This window comes from Phoenix dactylifera, chromosome 9 (assembly GCF_009389715.1).
Source record: "Phoenix dactylifera cultivar Barhee BC4 chromosome 9, palm_55x_up_171113_PBpolish2nd_filt_p, whole genome shotgun sequence".
Lineage (NCBI taxonomy): Eukaryota > Viridiplantae > Streptophyta > Magnoliopsida > Arecales > Arecaceae > Phoenix > Phoenix dactylifera.
In genome coordinates, this window is record NC_052400.1 from 20,815,566 (window position 1) to 20,828,527 (window position 12,962).

Below are 12,962 nucleotides of genomic sequence, written 5' to 3' on the forward strand. Positions count from 1 at the left end.
AGCATTTGCCAGCATGGAACAGCAGTAGTTTTAATTTCACCAAAAACCACGCCAAAACGGGTCAAAAGGTCAACAAGGTTCAAAAAATCCAAATTGCACCCAACCCACCTCCATCAGCGTACCAATTCCTGCAACCAAGTGACAGTACCCGGTGCCGACATTAACGAAGTAGGAGATGTCGAGCTCGAGACTGCACAAAAAAACGTAGAGTCCCCACTACGTATGAATTCGCACCACATCATTTCGCACGTGAATCTTCTTTTGTCAGCCGAAAAAAAATCGGGACCCAATTTCCTTCTCTCTCGCCATCTCCCACCCAATAACACCACTCCCGGTCAAACACCTTCATTCCTGGTCCATACAAACCGAAATCCTGCAAACCAGATCCCGATATTCTCTCCGCCTTCTCTATTCCTTCCTTTTGGCTGTACACAGTACACTACGAGGATTCAGAAGACGAGCGGAAAAAAAACAAAAAAATTGAAAGAGAAGAAGGGAACTTTGATGGGTTCCGTTCCCTTCTCCATATCATCATCCCCCCTTCCTCCTCCTCCTCCTCCGTCCGAAGAACTAGATGAAGAACGCGCAAACGCCGCCACCGCTCTCCTCTCGAATCAGTCGTCCACCTGCTCTTCTCGTATATCTCCAACTGCCCCCCTCTTCTCCTTTTTGGTTCTCATCACCTGCCTCGCCGTCGCCACCGCCTTCGCCTTCGCCTTCCTCTTCTACTCTTCCTCCTCGTCCGCCTCTGCCCACCATTCTTCCATCTCCGATCCAAAAATCCCACCTTCGTTTCAGCGAGCACCCCTCGCCCGCCCTCTCGCCAAACTCCCACGCCCCGTCGTCATTCTCATCTCCTCCGATGGGTTCCGCTTCGGCTACCAGTTCAAGACCGCCGCCCCTAACATCCACCGCCTGATCGCCAATGGAACGGAGGCCGCGACCGGTCTGATCCCCGTCTTCCCGACGCTGACTTTCCCCAACCACTACTCCATTGTCACAGGGCTCTACCCGCCGTACCACGGCATCATCAATAACCACTTCGTCGATCCGGCGTCGGGGGATGTCTTCTCCATGAACAGCCACGAGCCTAAGTGGTGGCTCGGGGAGCCGCTCTGGGAGACCGCCGTCAACCAGGGGTTCAATGCCGCCACCTACTTCTGGCCCGGTTCCGAGGTAAAGAAAGGATCTTGGACCTGCCCTGCTAAGTTCTGCCGGAAATATGATGGCTCGGTGCCGTTTGAGCGGCGGGTGGACACTGTCTTGAGCTATTTTGATCTCCCCGGCAGTGAGATCCCTGTTTTCATTACACTATACTTTGAGGACCCGGATCATCAGGGCCATGAGGTCGGTCCCGACGACCCGGAGATCACTGCTGCAGTAGCTCGGATCGATCAAATGATCGGGAGATTGATCGCAGGGCTCGAAAAGAGAGGAATTTTCGAGGATGTCACGATCATTTTGTTGGGGGATCATGGAATGGTAGGTAATTGCGATCAAAAGCTAATTTTTCTCGATGATTTGTCTCCATGGATCCCTATTCCGCCTGACTGGATCCATTCCACCAGTCCAGTGCTGGCAATTCGACCTCCTCCTGATGTTTCTCCATCAGATGTGGTAGCCAAAATGAATGCAGGATTGAGATCGGGGAAGGTCGAGCATGGAAATTACCTGAAAATGTTCCTTAAAGAGGATTTACCCAGTCGGCTTCACTATTCAGCGAGTTACAGGATTCCACCAATCATTGGGCTGCTGGAAGAAGGGTACAAGATCGAACTGAAGAGGCCGAAGAGGAACGAGTGCGGAGGAAGCCATGGCTATGACAATGCTTTCTTTTCGATGAGGACCATCTTTATATCCCACGGACCTCAGTTTGAGAGGGGCAGGAAGGTGCCATCTTTCGAGAATGTTGAAATATACAATGTGATCGCTTCCATTCTTAAGTTGAAGGGAGCTCCAAACAACGGATCGGCTTCATTTCCAAGTACCATTCTTCTATCAAGTGCTTGAGGTGATGTTCGACTTATGCCATAGTAATTGTAGATCGTTTTGAATAATGTTGGTAATTCGACTTCATTGATAGGGCTGCCAGCATTTCTTTGGCCATATATTTTGATAACCTTATTTCTTCCACCCTCTGGCTTAGAGCATTCCAGCAGGGGGTTGGTCCACCATGTTGGCACTTGGCTTTGTTCTTCCTGATCTTAATCTTCTCTCATCTGGTAGAAATTTTATGTGTCTCTGCAGAATAGTTCATGAAATTTATGGTTTACAGGATAGTTCATGAAATGCTTCATTACTTGTCATACGGAAAAATTATTTGCATTGCTATTTCCTGTATGTCTTGGAATACTTCAGTGGGACCATTGAATGATTGAAAGAATTGAGACAGTGATACTATATTTGGTTCTGATGTTGGATTATAATTTATTTGACTCATCCTGTTCTAGATCCAGATAATGTTTAATAACATGCGAACTCATTTCAAGACAAGCATATCTGATTGAAAATGCTTGCACAAGAGAGTCTGCCAGATATTGCCTTTACAATGTTTTCACCACCTAAAATACAAATTCAAATGCAAGGGATGATTTTTATAACAGCAAGTAACAATAATAAGAAGTGACAGAGCTGTGTATTTTCATGGAGCAATGAGTACATAACAAAGAGTTTTTAGATTGTCTTCAATCATGTGTTTGTTTTGTCTGTTACAATTAACAACATATATGCTTGTGCTCACAGGGTCTTCATCAAAGCAATTTTATCTGCTTTTTTATATCTCTTATGATTTTTGATGCAATGACTGGAGTCCCGCTTTATTTTACGGTTACATTTTACAGTCCTGGAAAAGCTTAGATGTGCATTTCTCTTTTTCTGTGGGACTGAGATTAGCTTTCTTTGTGAAAATCTATGTATTAATTAGCATGCTCCTATAAGGATGAGTTTCTTTACTTGTTTCTTGATATCTTTACTTTCTATTATATTTGCTAGCTAACCCCTTGCATTGTTGGGTTCATGTATTCTAAGAATATCATGAAATTGTGCATCCTCCTGCATTGTTCAGACTAGCATAGAAGTTGAATTTCTATGGATTATCATATGAAGTTCTAAACTTTTTCTTGTAAAACATTTAATTAGGGAGAATTGCTGAAATATTATTACTTGCTTATTAGTGCATAACCATAATGACTAAGCTTTGTTCTCAAGGTTCTCCATTTTGGTATCGGATTTCGTAACGGTGCCACATTAATATAGTATCAGTACGGTACGGTACAAAATTTTTTTTGTGTACCGAGTGTCGGTACGCTACCCGTATCCAGTATTGGTACTGAACTGGTATGGTATGCCCCATACCATCCAATTCGGGCCGATACGGCGTACCATGCTTGTTCTGACTATCGCTTTTTTGAATCCTTGTTCATCAATCTTTCTTGCTAAATCCCAGGTTGATGTTGTTCTTGCGAAAAATCCTATCTATTTGTTTTTTTGCATGTATACTCCTCAAAAGTTTCTGCTATGATGCATGTTCAATAAGAACCGAAGAATGCTTTCTATTAATGATTTTGGAGTTCCATGGATAGATTCCTTTTCTGTTCAGAAAATATCAAATGCACAAAACTTAGTTCATGAGAAATGTTTCTTTGAAAAGAAGTAATGAAATTTTCTAATGCTTGCATAATAAGACATTCTGCCAGCAACTATTAGCTTAGTCGATCGGCATCTTTCTCCTAAAGGCTTGCCCTTGGAAGAGGTCCAGGTTTCAAATCAATGTATTACTCGAAAAGTAAAATAAGATCCTATGGAAATTTTTAACTTTGGTTTAAATCAGATTACCTATTTGACCACTTTGATACTATTGATCCTTCTAATGGATATGAAAAATCAGCTGCTATTCATTTTCTGGAGTAACTTCATGCAAGACAGTTGAAAACGGCAAATGATTGTTTGCCTACCCTCATTGTGGATATCTCATCTGGTTTTATTTGGCAACTTCTTGTTTTATGAAAAAAATAGTCTCTTGCAGTGCAGATTTGGCTTGGCTTGGCCCATATGGTTCTCCCATCTGCTTCAGGCCTGCAGTTGGATGTCAATGGGGTGCCATGTGGGCTTAGTATTTTTGGACAACTTGAATGCTGACAATATGATTTGGTCAGAATGCAACGAGCAGAGGCCACCACTTCTCTAAAAAAATCTACCTAAACGATTATAATTTTTTGTATATGAATAGATTGATCCAGTCATAGTTTCAATATTCTCGAAAATACCTTGAATTATTCTCAATGTTTTCCTTTGTCAAATAATTTCCGGTTTCTTCTTGGACAATTAAGCTAACCAAGAATTATCCAATTACTCATAAATGCTATGATTTATTTATGAATATCCATAACATGCTCATGCTTTGGCTATTTGTTATCATTTTATTTTCTTCATATTCTTATTATTACAGGTGCAGTGTACACGACGAAAAATATAAGCGACTAGCTTTCTTATTTGATCATGGTTATTTTTGTATGCTTTGTCTTGGTCCTACTAAAATTTTCAAAGATTTTTGGTGATTTGTGTAATTTTTTTCTCAGTTCTATTAGGGAGAGAAGACCTGCACTATAATTATCCAAGTAATTGTTTCGGATTTTCGATGAAATTTTTGTATTTTTTCCCTCAATTTTTCATTTTTTGCGGAGGGAAGGAGATTTGCGTATGCTGTAATTATCCAAATTCAGATTTTCTAAATGCACCATCTTAGAGTTAACATAGAAACTTTGGTTGCTAAGTAGAGAGGGTGGATTGGGCCCTATTCACTATCCATTATACCTCCTTTTCCCCCTTCTTCTGGGGCATACAAATATTAGTATGAAAATTTGGTTTAACCCAACTTAATGGACTTTGAGCAATTATCTTAAGACCTTCAGAAATACTGGCACCTTTTCAGTACAAAGTCACAAAGTAAAAAACCAGGAGGGCTCTAAAACTAATAGTGGCCCCGAGATTTGTCGACACGAGTTGGAGACAGCGATTGGGCATGATACAATTATGAGCTTGAAGGAACGAGCTAAGATCCTCTCCATTCTATGCCCGACCCATCTATCACTTGAGGTAGCTCTAATTGCATTGTTTTTTTTTTTTCTGATCTTTTTGTAGGCTTGTGGGACAATCTTTCTTTGTTGTCATATGTCATGAGATTATTATTGTTGTCATGATTGCAGGGGCACTAAATGTTGAGAGTTTTCTATGTTGAGAGTTTTACAAGACTTCGGCCATCTCAAAAAGGTATAGACTCGCATCCATCCATTCACCCAATGCAAATAAATAGTGGATTGTGTTGGCAAGTCACATGGAGCTGGTGAAACCAAGCATAATTTAGTAGTTGTTTGTCAGGTGCTGCTATAACTAATGCGATACAAGGCTCCTTGAGGGTCACCATATGTATCTTTTAGCATGTTTGATAATTTAAGATGGTCCAAGAGTGTATTTTGTGAGGAAAAATACTTATTTTTTATTTTAAAAAATGCATGACTGGAGCTGTGTTTCATGCTCAAAGTGCAATGAAGAATACGGCTGAATTGATATCAGCCAAGAAAACATAATACTGAGTCATCAAGAAGATGCTCTGTGAGAAAAAAGAGCATACAAAAATATATGTTGAAATTTAGGATATAATGGTTCAGTTCATCTGCACATATCATTTAGCTCAAATGTCGTAAGGTGATTGAGGTATGCTTACTTTAGGATACATAAAATGTACCTCTGGTTGTTTTACCATGCATGTTTCACCCTATTGCTATGATTATCAGCAATATGCAAAAATTCAAACTTGGTTATTCTCCATGAGGAATGTTAGAGATGCATGCGCAGGGCAGCAACATAGGCTTATAATGTGTGCCAACTAATTCCAACGTTTCATAAGGGCTCCTGCCATACATTGCATTCGATTTTTCTAGTGCTCATTTGGCTGAGCTTGGATCTGGATTTAGATCAGTTAAATCTTAACTCTTGCTTTTTTGTACTTGTACCTAATTAGACCACTTGTATCAACGGAGCTAAGCTGTCGCTATGCACCGACAAGAAGCCAGGCTTGGGGGGGGGGACCGAGTCTTACAAATATTATCCTGTTCCTCAATCATACTGAATTTCATCAAGCTATAACCACAAATTAACAATAAACGACTAAGTTGAAGGACTTCCCTCACAACTTTGCTTCCAAGAATATTCCTTCATCAAAACAAAAAAACAAAAAATTGTTAAGAAAATGCGCTATCTAGTATTGGCTGCTAGCTATGAGCTCTCAAAGAGCAAATTGGCAGCAAGTTTGTTGTCCACCTGATTCAATGGCATTCAGTTGCCTGCATACGAGAGGTTAAAGGGAGCATCTTATATCAATGTCAATAAGTACACTGTTGCAGAGTATTGCTGATGCTGAAACATTGAAACTAGGATTCCTTTGTGCTAAAAGCAGAAAAAAGAAAATTTCATAGAAAATCTAGAGGACATAAGCTAGATCTATGATAGTTTCAGTTGCTGACAAGCACCACCCAGCAATACCAAGAGGGGCAGGCTCTGAACATACTGCTAAAAGAACAAGGGTAACTTGAAGTTTAATCTATTCATCGTATCTGCATGACTTTCAGCCAATATGCGTCGAACAGGTAGATAAGTAGCAATAATAATATAAGATTTATCGGGATGCCTGCAGCTTCAGAATCTAAGGAAACCTTAAGATTTGCACGGCTTAACAAAATCCAATGACAAAAGCACAATCTTATGCGAAAACAAACAGAAAAAGAGCAGCAGAACGCGCCACCGGCCTCTGCATCTTGGCATCAGAATTCCCGTGGGTGCACTCCACAGTGGATTTGTGTGCCGCCCACTGGAAAGCAGGAAGCAGCTTCTTGGTCTTTCCCTGGTTTGGAAATAGGACACCGAGCATGAGAGAGGTGAATTATTGAGCAGTACAAGTGGAGGAAAAGAGCAGTACATGGATCACGTTTACCATATGTCCATTCAAATGGCAGCCACCCATCCATTTACCTATGATTCTAGACAGAGAACAGCCCAGATCAAAAGAGTAAGCAGAGGCGAAGAACGAGATCGACTTCAAAGAAGCTGGTGGAAAGTAAAAAAACAATTCCAGATCACATGTCATGTCAATGATGAGATGTATTTGGACAGCATTACCATGCCATGTTACCCTGATAAAACCAAGGTGCTTGTCCCCTCTAGTGTTTCATTCCTACTCTAATAAATTTTATTGCGCTAGGATGCTTCATGGGCTACTATAAATATGGCTTTGGGGTGTCTGCTAAGTATGAAGGTGGCTTGAGAGGAGTGGGCAGTGAGTTGCAATATCTCTGTAGCAACCAAGTACTGTTTGGAGAAAATGGAGATCCCAGTGATCAACCTTGGAGAGATAGAGGGAGAAAGGAAGAGCAAAACAATGTCACTTCTCCATGAGGCATGCGAGAAGTGGGGGTTCTTTTGGGTAAGTAGAATAGAAATGGGTGTTTTTGTTTTATACTTTATGTTTGCAGAGTCATTTGAGGATAATTTTGCATGGATGACTCTGTGGCAGCTCGAGAACCATGGGATTGATGAGGGCCTGATGGATAAGATCAAGGGACTGGTGAACCAGCACTACGAGGAGAGCATGAAGGAGAGCTTCTACAGCTCAGATCTGGCAAAAGAATTGGGATGTAATATCAAAGCCTCTGATGTCGACTGGGAGAGCAGCTTCTTCTATCACCATCAGCCGGACTCGAACATCAACGACATTCCTGAACTACTTTGGTGAGTCTCTGATATAGTAGTCAGAGCTGGACTTCCTCCGTAAAACACAGAAGACAAGTTCACAACCTAACACAAGATTGCAACTCAAAAAGAAGTCAGGATCAAAAATAAAAAGTATATTAATCAACTATAAATTCATCTTACGGGAAAAAAGCAAGCTTATTCTTATTGGCTGTCATACTAGAACTTTCTGTTTAATGATGCAATTTATCATGCAGTGAAGTAATGCAGGAATATGTTGCACAATCGATCAAGTTGGCTGAAAGGCTTGCGGGACTTCTGAGTGAGAACCTTGGATTGGAAAAAGATTACATGAAGAAGGCATTCTCAGAGCCTTTTGTTGGGACAAAGGTGGCAAAATACCCAGAATGCTCTCAGCCAGAGCTGGTGATGGGCCTCCGAGGCCATACTGATGCTGGTGGAATCATCCTATTGCTCCAGGATGACAAGGTCCCAGGTCTTGAGTTCTTAAAGGATGGGGAGTGGGTGCCAGTACCTCCAACAAAAGGTTACAGAATCTTTGTGAACCTAGGTGATCAAGTGGAAGTGATGAGCAATGGGATTTACAAGAGTGTTCAGCACCATGTCCTTGCTGACAGAAATGGGAGCCGATTATCTATTGTTACATTCTATAATCCAGGGGCTAATGCTATCATTTCCCCAGCTCCAAAACTCGTTTATCCAGGTTGCTACCGTTTCCAAGACTACCTCAATTACTATTCCACCACTAAGTTTTCAGACAAGCTTGCTAGGTTCCAAACCATAAAGGAAATGCTGGTGCCATGACAGTAGCAGGACTGCTTGCTATCACTACTGAACATGAAGCTTCCTCCTAAAAAGTTTGTGGTGATATGTAACTGCTGAAGGATATTTGTAAAGGTTTGTGATCCAGTGTCTTTAATATGCCAGAGTGCTATATATAGTGTGGATTCTGCTTTTATGTTGTCTTTTGAGTCAACAATCCATGGACAACATCTTATTTTATGTTGTCTTTTGTACTTTACCGAGTGATTATATAAATCCTATGTTTGTCTGTCTGCTGCTTTTCAATTAATAAATCGAACATTAAGAAATCAAATACTCCAAATTTACTGGTGTATACAAATCAGGTCGACTGCCCAAGGATGAACAGTTCTATGGTCATCACTAGCAGCATTAGCCGACTCTGCCAAACTTCTCAACAGTCATAATCTAACATGACGAATCACTTTTCTTTGACCTAGAAATTTAGATTGATTTGATCTACGGACTTAATGAGAATGTTCAAATCTTACAATCAAAGGACAGATCCTAATACTTCATCGGTGAAGAGATTAGAGAGTGTGAAGCGGAGTGCTAATGGGTTGCCAGTCCAAGGACCCACTCAGTTGTGCTTTTTACTGGAATAATCGGTGAATCTAGGTCAAGCAAAAGTAAAACTCATCTCACGAATTAATTCAAGATGAACCCAAACCCAACTTCTATTAAACATTCCTACTTGAACACATTACCTGTACTTGATCCAAATCTCAGATTCTCCATGAGATTCTAAATTAGAAACCAGGATGAGACCTCAATCATGCTGGCCCACCAAAAAGTTGATGACTGAGGTAACAAATTTTTATCTGGCCAGAGTGATCTCTTCTATTCCCCATTTAATAATGAAACAAAAATATGCCCCACAGACCTTTCATCTAGACTGCCAAAGAAAAAGGGAAACATGGCAAAAAAGGGACCATCCTTCAAAGTTCTGAAGTCTTAAACAGATATAGTCTTTCCCAAACACAGCATACATACTGCAGTAACAAATAAAAAAGCCCAAGGCTTGAACCTTGCCTCAAGCCATTGCAATGTCAAATACTTAGTGGTTCATGCATTTGTTCTAAGGACATTCTATTTGGGTTAAAAGAACGTATATTGTTATTAACTGGATGTATGAATAAAAGATCAGACCATGCCTTCATTGTTCATGTTGTGTAGTCATTATCCATGTTGCAAAATCAGTTTCTACAACCAAGAGATTGATTCAGATACAGTGATAGCTGAGACCATACCAGGTAACAGAAAAAACAAAAGGGAAAAAAAATAAAAGATAATGTATAGGACTTGGGAAGCCTGTTTTAATAGTGTCGTCATGTGAGGATATATTTAGATTGTTAGCAAATGCACAAGAATTTGCATCATTTGCGGTTCAATATTCTGTATCAGATCTCTTTTAGATCTGTGGCAGTAAGTAATTAATATACTGCTTGCCTGGATTTTCGCATCAATAATATTAGGCTAAGCAAATTGGATCATTGCTCGGTCAATAATAGAGGGCTTCCATAAAATCATCCTATTAATCAAAATCAATATTCTTAATGGAAGATTCATTCCAAGATTTTGATTAGAAATAGTAGTTCAACATTTTTTTTTCTTTTGGCATTCGTTAATCAAGCAATTAACCTAAAAGCTCTGGAGATGTCAAATATTTTCCAACCCATTGCCTGTTTGTTAGTATGTGGTGTCAACAATACATATTAAGTTAAATAGGTATGTCCTTGGCATGAAAAATACATCTTAATTATTTTTCCTTTTGGAGAACAGAAGAAAATGCTACGCAATCCACCATGCTCAGACATCAAATAACATCCTCAAAAAGCTTTATTTTGAGCCATTTTAATCAAAATGTTGTTTAATCTAAGGTATGTTTCCACAATTCATTTATCAGCAGGCTTGTCCAGCTATTAGTGCTCCTTAACCACTTGATACAGGGTGTACTTTTAAAATCTTCTAATCTACTGTGTTCCAAGTCAATATATGAGAACATGTGTATTCGAAACAATAGTTAAGAGAGTCATTGGAGGGATCACAAGATATATATGCCAATATCGTCATGTCATTGTTTGCAACACTCTTAGATTTTACTGAAAAACCAATCTATCATTATGTTCTCCAATAGGGAGGACTGTTAATATGTGCTAACACAACAGCCAGGACAAAATTAAGCCTCACATCAAGGCCCAACAAATACTCTTCACCTCTTTGAAAGAACAGCAGGCAATCAAAATTGAGATATAACTCAACAGAGTTGGCAAATTTACTGACCAGCCAATTTTGATAATATAGATTTGGTCACGAAGGTGTCAGTCTTCCCAGCCGCTCTCTCCAACAAAACCCTGTGAATGCTCGATGCACGTCCACACTTGGTCACAAGACCTAACATGAAGTTCCCAAACTTCAGCGATGTCGAGAATTTGCCAGCCACTTCATCAATCAGGGACACGAGCCGGTCGGTAGTATCTGGCGTCAAGGGAACGTCCCAATTCAGTATATGCTGGAACAGCATAAACAGCGGCTCCGTCCATACCAACTCATCAAATATCAACTCCCGGTGGCAGGGCAGGCAGACCGGCCTCCTATCCTTAGATTCTCCACAGAGCAGCCTCTGGCAGAAGGCTGAAACATGAGACGGATGCAAGCATTCTCTCAGAATTCTAGTCATTGCATCACAGATCATGACATTGATTCCTTCCTTGCGAAGGGCCAGCGGGAGGAGAAGAGCCTCCACGGCAGCTGTTGGATGGAGCTTGCAGAAGCCAATTGTTGCCGATAGCAGAACACGGGAAGCTGTGCTCCGGAGGACCAGCAGCTTGGGAAGGGAAACGGAGCATAGAACATGGCTTGGCCATCCAACAAAGTTTAAGCCGTCTTCGCCCGCAAGATGTGATAGGAGGAGCGATACAGTTAAATCATCAGCTTCCCATGGTTCGGTCAGGCCCAGAACAGTAAGCTGATTCCCGGCTCCGGAGTCCAAGCAGAGCTGCCGGATTTCGCGGGCCAGTCGTATGGCTTCTGACGCGGAATCCGACGCTAAAAGGTCGGATTTTAAAGCGGATGCCCGGTTGTGAATCTGAGGATCAAGAGGAGGAAGAGGAGAAGCTGACGATGAAGATGACTCGGGTTCGCGATTTTGTCGAACTTGTTCTTGTTCTTCCTCTTGCTCGGTAACTAAGTCTATGGTTTCTTTTTTGTCGTCAGAAAAGAGCCCAAAAGCCCGACGAGCAGTCTTCGGCGATGGGCCGACGGGAAGAGGAAGCCAAGGAAGGAGAGGATTGGCGGCGGAGGCGGAATCCTTTAGCCATTGTGGCAGAGCATAAAAATCTTCTTCTTCTTCTGAGGCCTGTTGCAGATGCTGCTCCGGGAGCAGTGGTTCCAAGGGAGTCGGATCGGAAGAGGACACGGCGTCGAGCAGGTTAAGGGCGGCCTTTCGGACCCAGAAGTCAGGGGAGGCGGGGGTGTTGGAACCGAGAATGTGGGCGGCGAGGGAGCGGAGGCGGCGGCGGCAGAAGCGGTGGTTCTCGACGGCCAGGAAAGAGAGGATGCGGGATTGGAGGGTGGGAGGAAGGATTTGGATCCAGATGAGTTCGTGGCGTTCTGGGGAGGAAGAGGCCGTAGGTGCTTTGAGTTGGAGAGCGGAAGTGGGAGCGAGTAGAAGAGAGAGGAATGAGGAGGTGGAAGGAGGAAGTGGCGGAGCGTGCGGCTGGGAGCGGTGGTGGCGGCGGCGGTGGTTTTGGTTCTGGAACCAAAGAGAGGCTTCTCCCTCGGGGGAGGGAGAGCGGAGGAAGATTTGGAGAAGGGGAACCCACCGCTCCATTCTCCAACCGTGGGAGGCCCTGAGCCCGTTAAAAGGAGCAAGAAGCCCGTTAAAAAGGAGCAAGAAACGATTGCTGTGCCCAAAGGGTTGTTTCGAGTCAACTATTCTCGGCAACCTGGATGCCGGAACTAGTTCAACTGTGGTGGCAGTTTAAACAGGTTCCGGCAATCCAAGTACCGAAATATTTGAGTCGACTAGTCTCGGTACTTTACTCTTCAGTTGGCAGTTGCCGATCCGTGACTAGCTCAAGGACGGCTGGGACTATATTTGCAACTAGTTTGAATTAAGCTCCGGCAACCCAATCGCCGGGACGAACGTTCCTGGCAACTAGTCTCGGCATCTAGAATGCCGGGACTAGTTCAACTACCGCAGGGGCGCTATACTTGAGTTTGAAATGGTTCGAGCGCTAGGTCACGAACAGTGTCATCTAACCTACCACAATGGAATTATTTAAAGTTTTGTGATAACGAGCACCCTCTCTTCCTTGGCTACAATTTACCTTGATCCTTTCAATTGTTTCTAGTAGATCCACCACAGGTACCTTCCTTTCTACATATTATGCCCG

The 12,962-nt window shown here is 42.2% G+C and overlaps 3 protein-coding genes across 5 annotated transcripts; 2 read left to right on the plus strand and 1 right to left on the minus strand.

Moving 5' to 3' along the window:
• The first annotated feature begins 345 nt into the window (after positions 1-345).
• Positions 346-5,636, plus strand: LOC103709625 (venom phosphodiesterase-like). 3 transcript variants are annotated; one of them, XM_039130420.1, is made up of 3 exons: positions 346-2,011; positions 4,448-5,094; positions 5,205-5,636. In XM_039130420.1, exon 1 carries the CDS (start codon positions 505-507, stop codon positions 2,008-2,010), a length of 1,506 nt encoding a protein of 501 aa, XP_038986348.1. In that variant the 5' UTR covers positions 346-504; the 3' UTR covers position 2,011; positions 4,448-5,094; positions 5,205-5,636. The 3 variants fall into 3 exon arrangements, with proteins under 3 accessions (XP_038986348.1, XP_038986349.1, XP_026661398.2); XM_039130421.1 differs by having other exon boundaries at positions 4,931-5,094; XM_026805597.2 differs by having other exon boundaries at positions 347-5,094; positions 5,205-5,538.
• Positions 5,637-6,701: 1,065 nt separating this feature from the next.
• LOC103709583 lies at positions 6,702-12,711 on the minus strand. The gene is made up of 2 exons (XM_008795019.3): positions 10,849-12,711; positions 6,702-6,898 (listed from the first exon to the last, which is right to left on the minus strand). The coding sequence occupies exons 1-2, from the start codon at positions 12,395-12,397 to the stop codon at positions 6,819-6,821; spliced, it is 1,629 nt and encodes a 542-aa protein (XP_008793241.3). The 5' UTR covers positions 12,398-12,711; the 3' UTR covers positions 6,702-6,818.
• Positions 6,905-8,819, plus strand: LOC103709582 (1-aminocyclopropane-1-carboxylate oxidase 1). Its single transcript, XM_008795018.4, has 3 exons — positions 6,905-7,477; positions 7,568-7,782; positions 8,001-8,819. Exons 1-3 carry the CDS (start codon positions 7,376-7,378, stop codon positions 8,566-8,568), a joined length of 885 nt encoding a protein of 294 aa, XP_008793240.2. The 5' UTR covers positions 6,905-7,375; the 3' UTR covers positions 8,569-8,819.
• Positions 12,712-12,962: the final 251 nt, after the last annotated feature.

Coding starts and splice junctions, on each gene's coding strand:
- LOC103709625 (XM_039130420.1), top strand. CDS start 505: ATGGGTTCCGTTCCCTTCTCCATATCATCATCCCCCCTTCCTCCTCCT.
- LOC103709582 (XM_008795018.4), top strand. CDS start 7,376: ATGGAGATCCCAGTGATCAACCTTGGAGAGATAGAGGGAGAAAGGAAG. Junction 7,478..7,567: donor AGAAGTGGGGGTTCTTTTGG/GTAAGTAGAATA, acceptor ACTCTGTGGCAG/CTCGAGAACCATGGGATTGA. Junction 7,783..8,000: donor GACATTCCTGAACTACTTTG/GTGAGTCTCTGA, acceptor TTTATCATGCAG/TGAAGTAATGCAGGAATATG.
- LOC103709583 (XM_008795019.3), bottom strand. CDS start 12,397: ATGGAGCGGTGGGTTCCCCTTCTCCAAATCTTCCTCCGCTCTCCCTCC. Junction 6,899..10,848: donor TATATTATCAAAATTGGCTG/GTCAGTAAATTT, acceptor TTTCCAAACCAG/GGAAAGACCAAGAAGCTGCT.